The sequence below is a fragment of the Myotis nattereri genome (assembly GCF_964212035.1).
Source record: "Myotis nattereri genome assembly, chromosome: 5".
Lineage (NCBI taxonomy): Eukaryota > Metazoa > Chordata > Mammalia > Chiroptera > Vespertilionidae > Myotis > Myotis nattereri.
In genome coordinates this window covers 15197596-15212117 of record NC_138080.1, presented here as the reverse complement: position 1 = coordinate 15212117, position 14522 = coordinate 15197596, and the positions used below count along the sequence as shown (strand labels likewise).

Here is a 14522-nt window from a genome sequence, read left to right as displayed (position 1 = left end):
AGTATCTCCGGGTGGTGTTCCTGGGTTTTAAAGTCTTCTCCCCTCCCCCCCTCCAATGATGGTAACCTCCCTGAGGGTAGGCTGTGTGTCCTAACCTCACTCGGACCTCCCCGCCCCACCCAAACCTTGCACAGCAGGTATGAGTGGGAACCTGCGTGGACAGATGCTGCTGGGAATGGTCAGCCTTGGCCTGGAAAGTCTGTGAGGTCACAGCTCTGCCTGAGAGGACAGGCCCCTTCCCCGCCCAGAAGGGGGGCTTGTCACCATCAACATACACTCATCTGTCATCGCGCCAGTCCTGGGAGGCGATTGCTGTGTTTGCCTTTTATGGGTTGGGGTTCACAGAGGCAGGCCACCGGCTGAGGATCACAGAGCAGCCATATGGACACGGTCCTGCTGATGTCAGTGTCCTGTGTCCGCCCCTCACTGCACTGCCTCCCGGGGCAGAGGGCCCTGCCTCCTGGAGCTGGGCCTCAGGAGCACCTGGTCCTGCCAGGCGGTGGCTGGACGCAGCAGTGGGGGAGCGTTAGGGGGAGGCAGGGCTCTTGGCCTCTGCCACCTGGGGGCCAGCTCCCAAGGAAACGGAGGGTTTTTCTGGGGTGGGGGGGGGGGAGGGTAGGAGATAATGTGTGAATTTCTTAGGGAAAAGGCAGAATATGAGTTTACTCTCTGGGAAATGCTTTTACTAAAGCACACGCAGACACCCATCCCATCCACACACATATGCACACCACACACACACATCTACACCCAGAGCCACGCGACATCGCTCCCAGCCACTGAGCGCCCCCCACCAGAGCCCGCTCTCCCTCCTACCCTACATGTGCAATCTTGTGAAAACTCCACCACTCTTAAGGTTAATAAGGCTCATTTGCTTAAGATAGCACCTGTTTCTATGGTGACTCTTGCCACCCAGAATCTGTTCATCAACGGAGACAAGAAAACAGTGACTTCCACCCTCTTTGAAAGGAAAAACCTAATTCTTAGCCGAGGGCTCTACAGGCCGGCAGCCCAAGGAGCTCTGAGTGGCTGTCCTGCCACCCACTGGAGTCCCTGCCTGCGGCCCCTCGCCACACCCACTCAGAGCCCCAGATTCTCCCCAACCCAGGACCAGCTTCCGCCTCTTCATCCCTGGGAAGCAGCAGAGCCCACTGCTCTGATGGGGGTGGGGTGGGGGTGGGGAGGGGGACAGCTTTCTCTGCCCTCGGTGGCCTCTGAATCTCCACACTGACTCCACCTGCATTTCTGGGCTGGGGCTGGCGGAGAGTGCCAGGAAGCACCCTGACCTCCGTCCATCCTGCACCCCATCCCCACTCCAGGCTTGCTGCCACCCTGGCCTGGCCGCAGGGACCCAGCATCCCCAACGCGCCTCTTGTCCTGGGCGTGTCCTCCATTTGGTGCTGGCCGACTCTCTCCTAGACCAGAGCCGAGCCGTTGGGCCCTGCTCTGCTCACTGGGCCAGTCTAGTCCGCTCAGGCCTGCAGCTGAGGTTTGCAACACCCACCTGGGGCTCACAGATTACTGGGGCGGTCGGTTTCCAGGCAGGTGTTGCTAATAAAGAAGCTCCAGCTAAGGCAGTGGTTCTCAACCTTGGCTGCACATTAGAATCACCTGGGAATCTTTTTTAAAATCCTGATTTCTGGGCCTCATCCTCCGGAAATTCTGTTTCTTTGTTACTAATGTTGTGGCCCCACCCCATAACAAAGAAACAGAATTTCCGGGGGATGAGGCCCAGAAATCAGGATTTTAAAAAGATTCCCAGGTGATTCTAATGTGCAGCCAAGGTTGAGAGCCACTGAGCTAGGGATTCACCTTTTCAGATAAACCGGAGCAGCTTCCACACTCTCCCTCTAATAGTATCACTCTCTGGTGCTCGGAAATGCTCTGCCGGCTGGAGAGCAAGTGTGCGGGACCTGCCCGGAACAGGGGGTTGTTCTACGTGTTTGGGGGCCAACCCTTGTGGCCGCCTTAGCAGCAGTCAGAGTGATCTTTTAAAAACACAAGGCAGTTTTCACTCTCCTGTTCAGTGCCCTCTAACAGCCCATGTGCCAAACTCCTTGCCCAGGCCTGGAGACAAGGCCCTACAACAGCGGTTCTCAATCCCAGTTGCACATTGTTTTACTTCTTTTTTTTTATTTACTTACTAAAGGCCCAGTGCACAAAATCGGTGCACAGGTAGGGTCCCTAGGCCGGGCTGGTGATCAGGGCTGATCTGTGGGGTGACTGGTGGGGCAATCGGGGTCCTTACTTGCACCCACTTTGGCCTGGTGCTGCCCGCTCACTTGCTCCACCATCCTGCTGCATCCCGCTCTCCTCAGGGCCCATTGGGGCTGGCAGCGCCTCCACTGCCACCGCTGCCAGCGCTGTGTTGCCGACACCTGCCATGTTCTGCGCCATCCCCTGGTGATCAGCGCACATCTAACTCCCATTCGGTGGAACTCCCGCCCATGGGGACAATTTGCATATTAGCCTTTTATTATATAGGATTGTGTTAAGAATACTTAACATGAGACTTAACCCTCTTAACACATTTCTAAGTTTACAATACAGTATTGATGTTGTACAGTAAATCTTTAGAACTTAATCATGTTGTGTTACTAAAACTTTACACATTGAATAGCATCTCCCATTTCCCCTCCCCTCACCCAGATGCACATTTGTATCCCCTGAGGAGTCTCAAAAATAACCATGTCTGTGCTCTACTCCCAGAGATTCTGATTGAGTTGGTCTGCGTATGGTCTCCCAGGTGGTCCACAGCAGCGGTTGCCAACCAGTGGTCTGAGAGGTCCGAAAGGTTGGCAACCGCTGATCTATAGAGTATGCTGTCAGCTTCCCCTGCTGCCCTCACTGAGCACATCACCTGTGCACTTCCCCTAGATCACTCTGTTCCAACTGCACTGGCTGTCTTTCTGTTCCTGGAAAATACTCAACCTGTTCCTACCACAGGACCTTTGCTCCTGCTGGTTCCTCTCCTAGATGTCCTTTCCTCACTTGTTCACCTGGTGAATTCCTACCTGCTCAAGGTCACCCTCTGTGGTGACCTTCCTTGCCCACCTTCTCTTCTCCCATGGTTCTTTACTCTCCCTACTCCTAACACTCCCTACTCTGTACTGTAGTCATTGATTTACTTCTCTGCTCCCTTGCTACACACTGGAATGGATTAAAAACTTTCAATCCACAGTGCTTGAATAAAACTATTGCCAAGGATGTGCTGAACACATGCTGAATGACTGAATGAATGAAGGAGCAGAGGTATCTGACCAATGCAGAAAAAAGGGAACTATAGTTTTCAATGATCTAAAAGCTTCCACTTCTATTGATCTGATCTAAGATTATATTAACTTTCTTAACTCCTGCATTATGGTTTGACATTCTATTATTAGCTTAAAATTAGCTTAAAAATTAACTAGAACTCCTGTGATATGTTCCCCTGTGATGTTTCATGAACTCCTGCTATGCCAGATCTTTCTCATTCTGTCCTTATGCAATTGATTTGGAACCTAAATATAGAACTTTAGAATAATCCCCATTAAACTTATTTTTTCCAGTACAGGCATATCCTTTCAATTTGCTAAAAGTAACTATTTTGTGCCACGTATCACCTTAGTGGTTCCTTGAAACTTGTATGTCCAGCAAATTTGTTGAACATGCTATCTTTAAAAGACTGAACAAGGTGGGCCCTATGGCAGGATTCTGTGGCATGTTGCCAGGGATTGCCCTTAAGGTTGACACTAACTCATTAGTCAGCATTCCTCAGGAATGGTTTGTTCACAAGCCACAAACTCACCTAACACAATAGTAATTGAAGCCATATTTCTCCCCCTTGCCCACCAGGTTACCATGATTGACTTGGTCTAATGCCTCGGTCAGTCAAGATGTGCTGTGCATCCTTATAGCTTCTTCCTGGTCCACTGGACCAGTGCATTTATCACCAAAGAAATCTGAGTGGTCAGGTGTGACTTGTTTTCAGTGAACCTATGCTAACTCCCAATGTTCACTGTTTTCTATGTAGTCTCAGACCACCTGCTTATTAAATTTAAGTGAATCTTGATGTGGATTGATACTACACTCACCAACCTAAATTCAGGAATCCACATTTTCCTCTTCTATTTCTGTAAATGACTTTGTGATTGTCAACCTAAGTTCTTGCCGGACTTTGAAGATATAATTCATCTAGAAACCTTAACTCATGTAAAGCAACTAAGTGTTTGCAGATCACAGAGGGGCTTCCCAGGGAGAGGAACAGAGCAAACAATGGCCCACAGAAGCCAGAGACAGTCGGAAGTTTGTGATGCCAGGAGCAGTGCAGCAGGAGAGCCCATGGGCTGGGCTGGGGGGCGGGGGGGGGGGCAGGCAAGGGTAAGAGCTTCAAAGGCCTTGAATAAAACGCTGACCAGATAGAACCCTGTCCTGAGACACTGAGGAATTGCTGAAGGTTTCGACTAGGGAAGTAACATGATCATATTTTGGTTTTAGAAGAATCACCCCTTGAAGGAAAGAGGTGCTTTTGTAGGAGGTGAGCTTACAGGAGGGGAACAGTCAGTAGCTTTTGGCAGTCACATCTAGAGAGAGGTGAAAGGGCCTTAAATACCTCAGCCATGCTAGCTTTTCATTCTATGTTTATGCTTCTTTTTCTACCCCAAACGTCTGAGTTTTTAGTTATTCTGTTTCCTTCCTGAAATGCAGTCTCTTGGATCCTTTGACTTTGCCAGGGCTTCTCATAATTTAACTCAACTCCTATCTCCACTGGGAAATCATCACAGATCTCACCCCTCTGTCCATCCAGTCACCTACCCAACCACTATCCATCCACCCATCTATCTATTCCTTCCTTTATTTTTTATGCATTCATTCTTTTAAGCCTTCATTCATTGACTCAACATTTACTGAGGGCTTTCTATGTCCTGGGCACTGTGCTAAGTGCTGGGGATAGAATAAGAATAAGATGCAGCTCTGCTTTCCAGAAACTCACGTTCTAATGATGGAAAAGAGACATAACTAGTAACAGACCCATGTGATGACGGTGCTACTAAAGGTTTGACTGACTGTGGTAGGAGCACAGACGGGACTGGTTAACTCAGTTTGGGGGCATCAGGGTGAGCCTTTCAGTGGAGGTGACATTTGAACTGAGCCCTGAAGGAAGGATTGCATCGCCACAGAGGGGAGAGTGCTCTGAACTCTCACAGCTATTTGAGTCTGAAGAGGCCAGCTGGAGTTGCCACTATACCCCATGGGTTCCTCTCTTTATTTCCTACTTGTTGACTTTGTCTTTCCAACTGGGGATCAGAGACAACACATTTTAAATTCATTTAATATTTTATTTGTTGAATTATCTTTTATCTATTTATCTATCATTACCTTTTAAAAATATTTTTATTGATTTCAGAGAGAAAGGGAGAGAGAAAGAGAGAAATGCAAACATCAATAATGAGCGAGAATCATTGATCAGCTGCCTCCTACACTGGGGATCGAGCCGGCAACCTGGGCATGTGTCCTGACCTGGGAATTGAACCATAATCTTCTGGTTCATAGGTTGACGCACACCAGCTGGACTATCATTACTTTTTAATAGCCACAGTGCTGAGCACAATGGAAGTAAAATAGTTGGTTCCTTGCCCTAACGGGTTTGGCTCAGTGGATAGAGCATCGGCTTGTGGGCTGAAAGGTCCCAGGTTCAATTCTGGTCAAGGGCATGTACCTTGGTTGCGGGCACATCCCCAGTAGGAAGTGTGCAGGAGGCAGCTGATTGATGTTTCTCTCTCATCGATGTTTCTCTCGCTCTATCCCTCTCCCTTTCTCTCTGTAAAAAATCAATAAAATATATTAAAAAAATAGTTGGTCCCAACACCTCCCTATTAAGTCCTATTCCCAAATGTCTTTTCCCCTCAAAGTTTTTTAGGTGGTGGCCACGTGAGCAGTTCACTCTCCTGGACAGGCCCTGTCCTGCCTCTAGGGGGCCACATATGCTCCTTACCATAAAGGCTTTATTTTCTAAGCTTCAGGGAGGTGGGGTGGGGGGTGGGGGTGGGATTTAGGGCCACCACAGCACCGACTATGTGCTGGGTGCTGGGTGCTGAGTGCTTTACATATTAATCTCATTGAGTCCTCACAACATTCCTGTGAGGTTGAAGCTAGTGTCTTTTACAGACGAGGGAACAGACTCAGGGAGGTATATCATTTGCTCTCAGCAAGTGAGAGAGTCTCCCTCCCTGGGTCCAGGTTCAGAGTTGCACTGTGGCTGCAGAGGGTGTGGCCAAGAATGGAGGCTAAGGGTCAAGGGCCAGGAACCTCACGCTGCCCACCACTCACATCAGTACCACTGCCTCCAGGAGCCATTCCTGGCCCTGACATAAGTTGTCACGTGCGCTGGGCCTGGGGAGTGGGGGTGAAATCTGCCTGAACTCTCTGGAGAGGTGATCTGGAGTCACGATTATACGTGAGGCTCTGGGTTCAAATCCCAACCAGCCACTCACCAGCAGTGGTTGCTTAGCCCCTCTAGGCCTTAATTTTCTTGTTTATATTACCTTCCTCTTTGGGCTTTTGTGAAGATTAAAGGAGATATTCATGGAAGCACAGTGCCCAGAACCACATGCTAAGTGTACGAACGATGTTTCTTTTCTTTCTTCCTCTTTCCTTCCCTTCCCTTTTTATTTTTCATTCTTTAATTCTTGTTGTTAATATGTGATATAGATATAAGCTGTAAGAAGAGCATCTCTAGCCAGGAGAAGAAATACGGTGAGTGGAGACACTGTTTGCAGGTGCCCAGGGGCACATCCAGCCTTCTATGCAGGGGAAGGTTCCTGGGTGATCCAGGAATAAGTCCTTTCAGTGATAAAAGCTTCCCTGCAGAGTGTATGCTCCGCTCTTAGGCAGTTCAAATTCTTAGAAAGTTTGTTCTTACATGCAGCCAAAACTGCCTTCCATGTAAATGCGACCCATTCGATCTCATCTGTCCAGCGGAGCACAGCAGGATCGCCTGTTTTCCGATTTGATTTCTTCAGATTTTTCCGGAAATCTTTAAATCATCTTCAAGGGCAGCTCTCGTGTCCTCCCCACCTCTTTCCTCTCCTGCTCAGCTGGTGTGATTTCGCAGAGCCCCACGGTTCTGGCTGCTTTTCTCATGTCGCGCCCGAGCTTTCTTACAATAGCGTGGCCGGGACGGAAGGCAATGTTTCAGGTGGCACAGGCAGTGAGCGCTAAGGGAACTGTCCTGGGACTGAGGAAAGGTCACTGTTTCGAACGCGCTGCCCCCACTCCCCTTTGTCCCTTCCTAAGCGAATGTGCTCAGGGTGGAGGCTGAGGCCCGTGGACAGCGACCAGCCCAGGTTCCTCATGTGAGGGCGGGTGGGTTTGGACTGTTGTCTCAGCCTTGTCCATTTTACAGCTTTGCCCACTGAGGGAAGCCAGGGCGCCACGCTCTGTCCCCGTCGGAGATGAGTTTGAATTGGGTGAGCAAGATTATGCTGTGCCTTTCGGGGTGTGTGTGTGTGTGTGTGTGTGTGTGTGTGTGTGTGTGTGTCAGAGAGGCTGAGAGGGAGAGAGGGAGAGAGGGAGAGAGGGAGTTTTCTGCCTGCTCTAGGAATTCTCCAGGATGGCAGAATTGGTTTCCATAACGACTTTCTGATATAAACATATTTGATAAAAATAAGTTAATAGCAGAGAGCACAGAATCTCAGAGTGGAGAGAGAGGGAGAGGGGAGGGGGGGGGAGAGAGAGAGAGAGAGAGAGAGAGAGAGAGAGAGAGAGGAGGGAGAGAGAGAGAGAGAGAGAGAGAGAGAGAGAGAGAGAGAGAGAGAGAATCTTTTGCCTGCTCCAGGAATTCTCCTGGATGGCAGAATTGGTTTCCATAACGACTTTCTGATATAAACATATTTGATAAAAATAAGTTAACAGCGGAGAGCACAGAATCTCAGAGTGGAGAGAGAGAGAGAGAGAGAGAGAGAGAGAGAGAGATCGAGCAATTGGGTTCTTCAAAGAACAGCATTTTTCTTTTCTTTTTTTCACCCCTCATGGTCAGCCTTTCTCTATATACTTTCCATAAACCAACTAAAAAGCTTTGTTTACCATAGTCCTGTATGTTCGGGCCCCTCCCTGCCTGTAGACATTATATTCCTCTTCTCCCTCTCCCCCTTTCTCCTTAGTTACCTGAAGCACTACAGTATGCATGGGATAATATGAGGAATTCATTTCCAATTCACTGCATTATCCCTTGAATATTTTAATGACTCATTGAATGGAGTAAAAAAAGCTATTTCAAATGAACAATTATGCTGCATTAGTCTAAGGGCTGATTATATTTAAACACCGTTCACATGGATAACAGGACACGGCGACCTCAGCGTACGAGAGCTAATTTGGCTCTTATCTCCAAATAATTTTACACTGCAAATTACCATGAAAACCTAAAGGGCTTTAAAAACATTCATCAAAAGATAATATTCCACTTTGTAGCAACATTTTGTTTAAATTATTTTGAATGGGACCAAAGGCATCTCCGGGGTGGGACAGTGACAGCAAGGTGGGGACTGTGAGTGATAAGGAGATGGCGAGGGCTAGGCTGGGTCGTGTAAGAAATAAAAGCTGCAGGTGTTGGGGGTGGCGTGCAGCCGTGGGTGTGGGAGGCACACAGCAGGCCTGCCACTTGTAGCTTAGCCTCTTGCCCTGGCTGTGGTCTGGAATGCCTCCAGGGGGCCCTGACCTGGTCCAGAGGTCACGGGGCAATTCCCAGAGGCTGAGTTGTGGGATAGACCGCCTCTCTCCCAACTATGACTGTCCCCAAATAAGTCTGGGTCGGGTCAGGTCCTCCAGGCTGGGCTGAATCCATCTAGAATCAAAAGGCAAAAGAATGGGTGTCTCCCCCCCCCCCCTTGGTTTGTGAGTTGGGGCATTGTCTAGCATTCTTACTTGGAAAAAGAGGTGTCCAATAGCCTAAGGGAAGTTGCTAAGTCCTAAGTGGCTGCTGGGGTCAGATTTCACAGTTGGGGAGAGAGAATCACATTTATTGAGGTCCTGCTCCTATTCCGTTCTGGTTCAGGAGCTTTGATCTCAATGAACCCTGGGAAATAGATGTGATCATGCCCATTTCAATGGTGAAGAAACTGAGGCTCAGAGATTACCAGCCGAGAATGGCAGAGTCTGGAACCTCCCCTGGTTCGTCCGGGCTCTTCGCCCTCCCTTGAGTGGCATGCACAAGTCTGGTTTATAACCAATGCCCCTTTGCATTGTCCCCATCACCAAAGGCTTGTGAGGCCCATAGAGCTAAACCCACATGCTCTGAGGGAGCATAAGCCATGCCTTGCAGGTGGACCTTCACAGTAGAGGGCCAAGCCTGCAGAGTCAAGTGCACAAATACCAGCAGTGAAACGAATAATCCAGGTCAAAATACAGAAATTAAAGAATTAATTCTATTTCCTTGGCCTGACCTCTTTGTCTGAACCTGTGGTCCTGATAAAGTTTGTTTATTCTTCTGTTTATTAGCATTAGCTTACTTATGAGCATATAGAAATTCAGATTATGTAAATATATATATTCAGATTTCTACAGGATCTACTGCTTGATTGATTAGAAACAAGGATACATTTGCTGCTTTCTGCAGCGCCTGTCTCAGGGGAGGCTTCTCCTCTTTGCATGTGTAATTTCCTTCTTTCCTGTCTCAGCCCTGGAGAGCAGGGAATGGTGTCAGTTTTGCAGACAAGCAGCCGTCTCAGAGAGGTCAAGTAACTTGCCTGAGATCTCTCAGGAGTGGGAGCGGTAATTCAAACAGAAGGGCCCTGCCCACATCCCTGGACAGCAAGGGGCTATGACCCTGGCCCTGTTTATTGGCTTTCCCATTGATCTTACTTACACTTAGAGGACCTTAAAAAAAAACCCTCTTATTGTGGAAAAGCCCAACCCTATAGAACATTGTAGACGGAATAGTAAAACCTTAGAGGTCCCTTTAATTCAACCCAGAATCGGTTGCCCTTAGAGCTGCCACAGGCCGAGGACACTGAATGAAAGGGAACCGCGAACTTGCAGTTTCCTTTTCTCTTTTAAACCAAAAATATATTCAGGACACATTTTCAAATCATTGACGATTTTTAGGAAGATTTTCTTTTTTGGAAAGAAAAAGGTACTTTTGTCTTTTTAATTGTTCTTAGTGTTTTTTGCTACCAATCATGATACTCTTTGTGGAAAGTATTAATATACCGTCTTCCTGTGTTCAATATTCCCGTTAACAATAAAAAGTCTAATGAAAATGTCTGAGCACGATATTCAGAGACAAATAGAAGATGAACCCTGTCTCTTCTGAAAGGAATGATGCAAATTAATTGATATCTTAATTAGGCTTTAGCATGAAGATTATTAGATTGAATCAGAACTGAAAAACATCTTAAAGGAAAAGCTGAGGACGTGGCCCAGGGGAGAGAAAGATATTATGTGTGCCAGTGCTCTCTGAAAGTCTCTTTTGCTCAAGGAGAGATTTTCAAAGAGGGGGATGGAAGTCTAGTCCTGCCCCCGAGCCAATGGGCGCCTGCAGGTGGAGGAAGTTTGCCCGGAGTGAGCCGGGTGCCCTCACAGCCCCACCCCGTGCTGCCGCCTCCTGCCCCTGCCTCACCTGAACAGAAGCCCTCGGAGGACAGAGACATCCCCTCCTTTGATTGCCTCTGTAAGCCCAGTACTAGCACAGCCCTGACTTCCAGCCACAATGATAAGGTCACAACAAACAGGTATGTCAAGCTTACTGTGCGTTCTGAATACTGTTCTAAGCACTTGATTTAAAATAACTCGTTTAAGCTTCCAAACAACAGTGTGAGGCAGGGACTACTGGTATCCCCACTCGACGAGCCAGCAGACAGACACAGGTTGAGCAACTTGCCGCCCGCAGTCATATGGTTGATACTGGTGAATTCAGGTTGAAACGACAGCAGTCTGGCTCCTTGCTCTTACACACGATGCCACAGCAAGTAATGGTCAATCCATTTTTGCGGAGTGAAAGGAGCAATGTGTACCTCAGATGCATAGTTCCTACTGATGGACTTCACTCAAATTTTTAGTTTTACTCATGGACTACTCTGTCATAGACCCTGCCAGCCTCTGTGTGTGTGTGTGTGTGTGTGTGTGGGGGGGGGGGGGACGGGACGGGTGTGGATGCTCCCTGTATTGAACTGGTTGCTGTCTTGTTTCAACCTGAAAAGACAGATCCTACTGAGGGACTGCCCCCGGCATGGCCCAGTCCATCACCCAACTAGGCCAGGACCCTAACGTCCAGGCCCACCAAGGCTCCACCCAGTCTGCCTCTGTGGCCACTATGGACCGCAGAGCACTGTTGCTCCACGTGTGCAGTGCTTTATGGCTGCCTTATCGCTGGGCCACTTACTGCTGAGGGGAATGACAACATGTAGGGTTACCTCTATGGGGCTCACCCCATGAAGCTGGTCAGGTTGCTTCATTTACCAAGATAGCGTTTTCTGGGGAGGATGCCTGGATGCATCTCCCCATAAAAATAACCAGAAATAGGGCCCTGGGATGGGGAGAGGGGTGCGAGTAAAGAGACCAGTTTCCCATTTTGCAGGGGGCACGGGGGCACGCCCCTGCCACAGTGGAGCTGATAGAGGAGGTGTGCTGTGAACCCAAACCACAAGGCATGGCAGGAAGGGCGGACGCTTGGAGTTGGGGTCCTGGATTGAAGACCCACCTCCACAACCCATCTCTAAACTGGGGATAATGCCCAGTTCACAAAATCATTATGAGGATCAAAAGGACGTTTCAAAGTGCCTTTGCTTTGAAAATTGCTCCACAAACGGCTGATATTAACGATGACCCAGGCATTCTGACATGGAACTCTTCCGTCTTCCTTCAGGCTGCTAAACTCCGCCTGGGTGCTTGTTAACCTCGGCTGCCGGGCCCTCTCTGCCTGCCTGCAGCGGTGCCCGGGAATCTGTGTTTGATAAGCTGACCCCAAGGTGCTCTAACTGTTGGAGATCACCCAGCAGCAGCTAACACCAACACAAAGGAAGCGCCTCTGAGTGTGATAGGAAGAGCTTGTCCTCCTTTGGCCAAGGCCCACAGCCTGAGACCCAAAAGGGCCTGGTGTCCGTGGGCTTTGTGGCTGGCGGAAATTGTGGGCTGGTGGGCAGGCTAACTGGATATAGCTGAGAGCTGCTCCTTCCTGCTGGCCCCTCGGATCGGGGAAAGTGGGTGAAAATGCAGCCGAAACCCAAGCCTTCTCCAGCCTGAGCGGGGAGACAGAGGGCTGTGCCGGGCAGGTGCCCTTGGTAAGCTCTGCGGCTTAGCAGCCTTGCCGACAGCTGCCGCCTGCCAGCGACCACCTGCTCTGCTTCTGAGCTGGGCTGCTGAGGCAGAACCTATGTGTCCACCACCAGGCTGTGTGAGAGAACTGTCTTGAGTGCGTATTGTGGAGAGGGGAATGGGCAGGGGGACTTCAGGCTTAGGAGAGAGGCAGCCTCAATGCTGAAATTATTTCATCCACAACAGCTTCTGATTTCTGGCCTCAGAATCGCCCCGTGAACCATCTTAGAGACAGCCGTGTGTGGTGGTCAGCCCCTTGTGACCACCAACCTCAGAGGATGGCAATGCTCTAGATTGGGGCAAGATCCAGTCTTTTCCTTTTGTGCCTCAGCTCTCCTCCCTCCCCTGACGGCACAGATCTCCCCGAGCTCTGCCCCTTCAAATGCTTATGGTGTTTCAGGGCTCCTCAGCAGGCCGAAGGGTGCTCGGCTGTGGAGCACCCGAGCATCCTGTGACGGGCCTGTGGTCACTGAGCAGGGCTGGTTGCCAGGGTAACTCCCCCCAGCCCCCTACTCCAGTGGCAGTGAGAGCTCTTGCCGTGCTCAGGCATGCCAATAGCTAGTTCAGACGGATGCCCCTTCCTCTGCCCCATAGCTCTAGAAGGAAGAACACAAGCTCCTTATGGTGTCCTTTATGTTCTCCGAATGCTCACAGTATGTCTCACTGGGTCATCACGACAACCTCCTCGTTTGATGGAGATGGAACGCCCAGAGGGCTTCCGAGTGACTTGACGGTGGTCATTGAGTTGGGAGCCAGCCAAGCCTGAATCCAAACTTTGTCTTTCCCACCATCTTTCGGGGTTAATGCCTCTGTACACTCTATGCAAAGGTCTTTGGTGGGCTTTCTAGGCAGAGCTGCGTGAACGCTCGAAGCTAATGTGGATTTGCCCACAGCGCACTGCCAGGTGCTCATGCATAGAAGGTTCAGTGGCCAAATGAGGTTGGAAAATAAATGCATATTATATAGTGCATGTTAGGATACCGAAAGCTCTAAGAAGCCCCTCAGTGAGCTTGTTTGTCATTAGAACCTTCCCTCCTCCCATCCCCACAGAATGCCCATTGACAATCTACCAGATTTGAGCTCCTCAGACCTACACCAGAACGTGAGCCAGGCTCCTTCACAAATGTGAGGGCAAAGGGACGAAGATGAGGGGAGGCCATTTGTTTCTGCACAAAGAAAGGAAATGTCTGCCTATCAGGAGGAGGTCCTGTCGGATGCTCCCCACCAATTCTGTCACCTGGACTGCACAGAATCACCCCATGCCCCCGAACCCAGGCCCTGGCAGTGGGGTGCCAGAGCCAATTGATAAATTTTCAGAAATTGTGTGAGTCAGTCCTTAATTCATCAGTAGCTTGAAATTGGCTATGGTGGGAGTATTTGCACTACAGAATTCAGCAAATGCTACAAATAGGGGCCCCTCCCCCTGTTATTCTGACAGCCCATTTGCCTGTGCACCACTGACCCTGGGACATTTTTGAAATTGTTAGAAAACTTGACAGCTAGGAGCTGGGGGGTGACCTGACGCAGAAGTCCTTGCACATCAGAGTCCTCAACCCTTGTGAAATGAGAGCTGAGAACCGCAGAGAATGATAACAATCTTCCAGCCATAATCCCCAGTGAATCAGAAAGCGCCTCTCGGCTGGCTTACTTTGATATCTGTCACCAGCCAATGTCTCCAGAACCGAGCTTGGGGCGAAGATCTGCTAGGGGCATCGGGATCCACCATTATCAGCATGTAGGTTGCACTCTGTAACACATTCACCAAAAAGAAATGCATCGTTATGGCATATAGAATAGCAATGGGAAACCTACCAGGTGCAGACCATCTTTTGTCTCTATTCTCACCTATAATGGCTGACCCACCCCTATAACTTCCTACCTAGGTCATCTTGGTTCTCATGACTTTCCTCTTGTGCCTCATGCTTGTGCTCAGAGGAAAGAAGTTCACTAAGAAGACAGCTTAATAAGTTGGATTTCCCGGTATGAAAAGGAATAAATCAAACACGCATGTTTGCTAAGCACCTGGAAACCCCTAGCGTCATGCTAGGTGCTGCGGAGGAAACAAAGGAACCTAAAACAGGGCTTGCTCTCAAGAAGCTCACAGACTTATCTATTAATTCAGCAAATATAGGAGATCTTACTCTGGGTCAGGAACTGTATTGCAAGGAATACTTGGACTCATCCCTTCAACAAGCATTCACTGAACACCCACTATGTGCCTGCAACTGTTC

At 49.3% G+C, this 14522-nt stretch overlaps 1 protein-coding gene across 2 annotated transcripts in view; it reads right to left on the bottom strand.

Annotated features, from left to right (window-relative positions):
* Positions 1 to 14522, bottom strand: part of PEBP4 (phosphatidylethanolamine binding protein 4) — a 246566-nt gene that overhangs the window by 79314 nt on the left and 152730 nt on the right. For both annotated transcript variants that reach the window (XM_081091130.1, XM_081091129.1), the window contains exon 4: positions 13940 to 14038. In XM_081091130.1, the coding sequence (XP_080947256.1) occupies positions 13940 to 14038 (99 nt within the window). The remainder of the gene's footprint in view (positions 1 to 13939; positions 14039 to 14522) is intronic.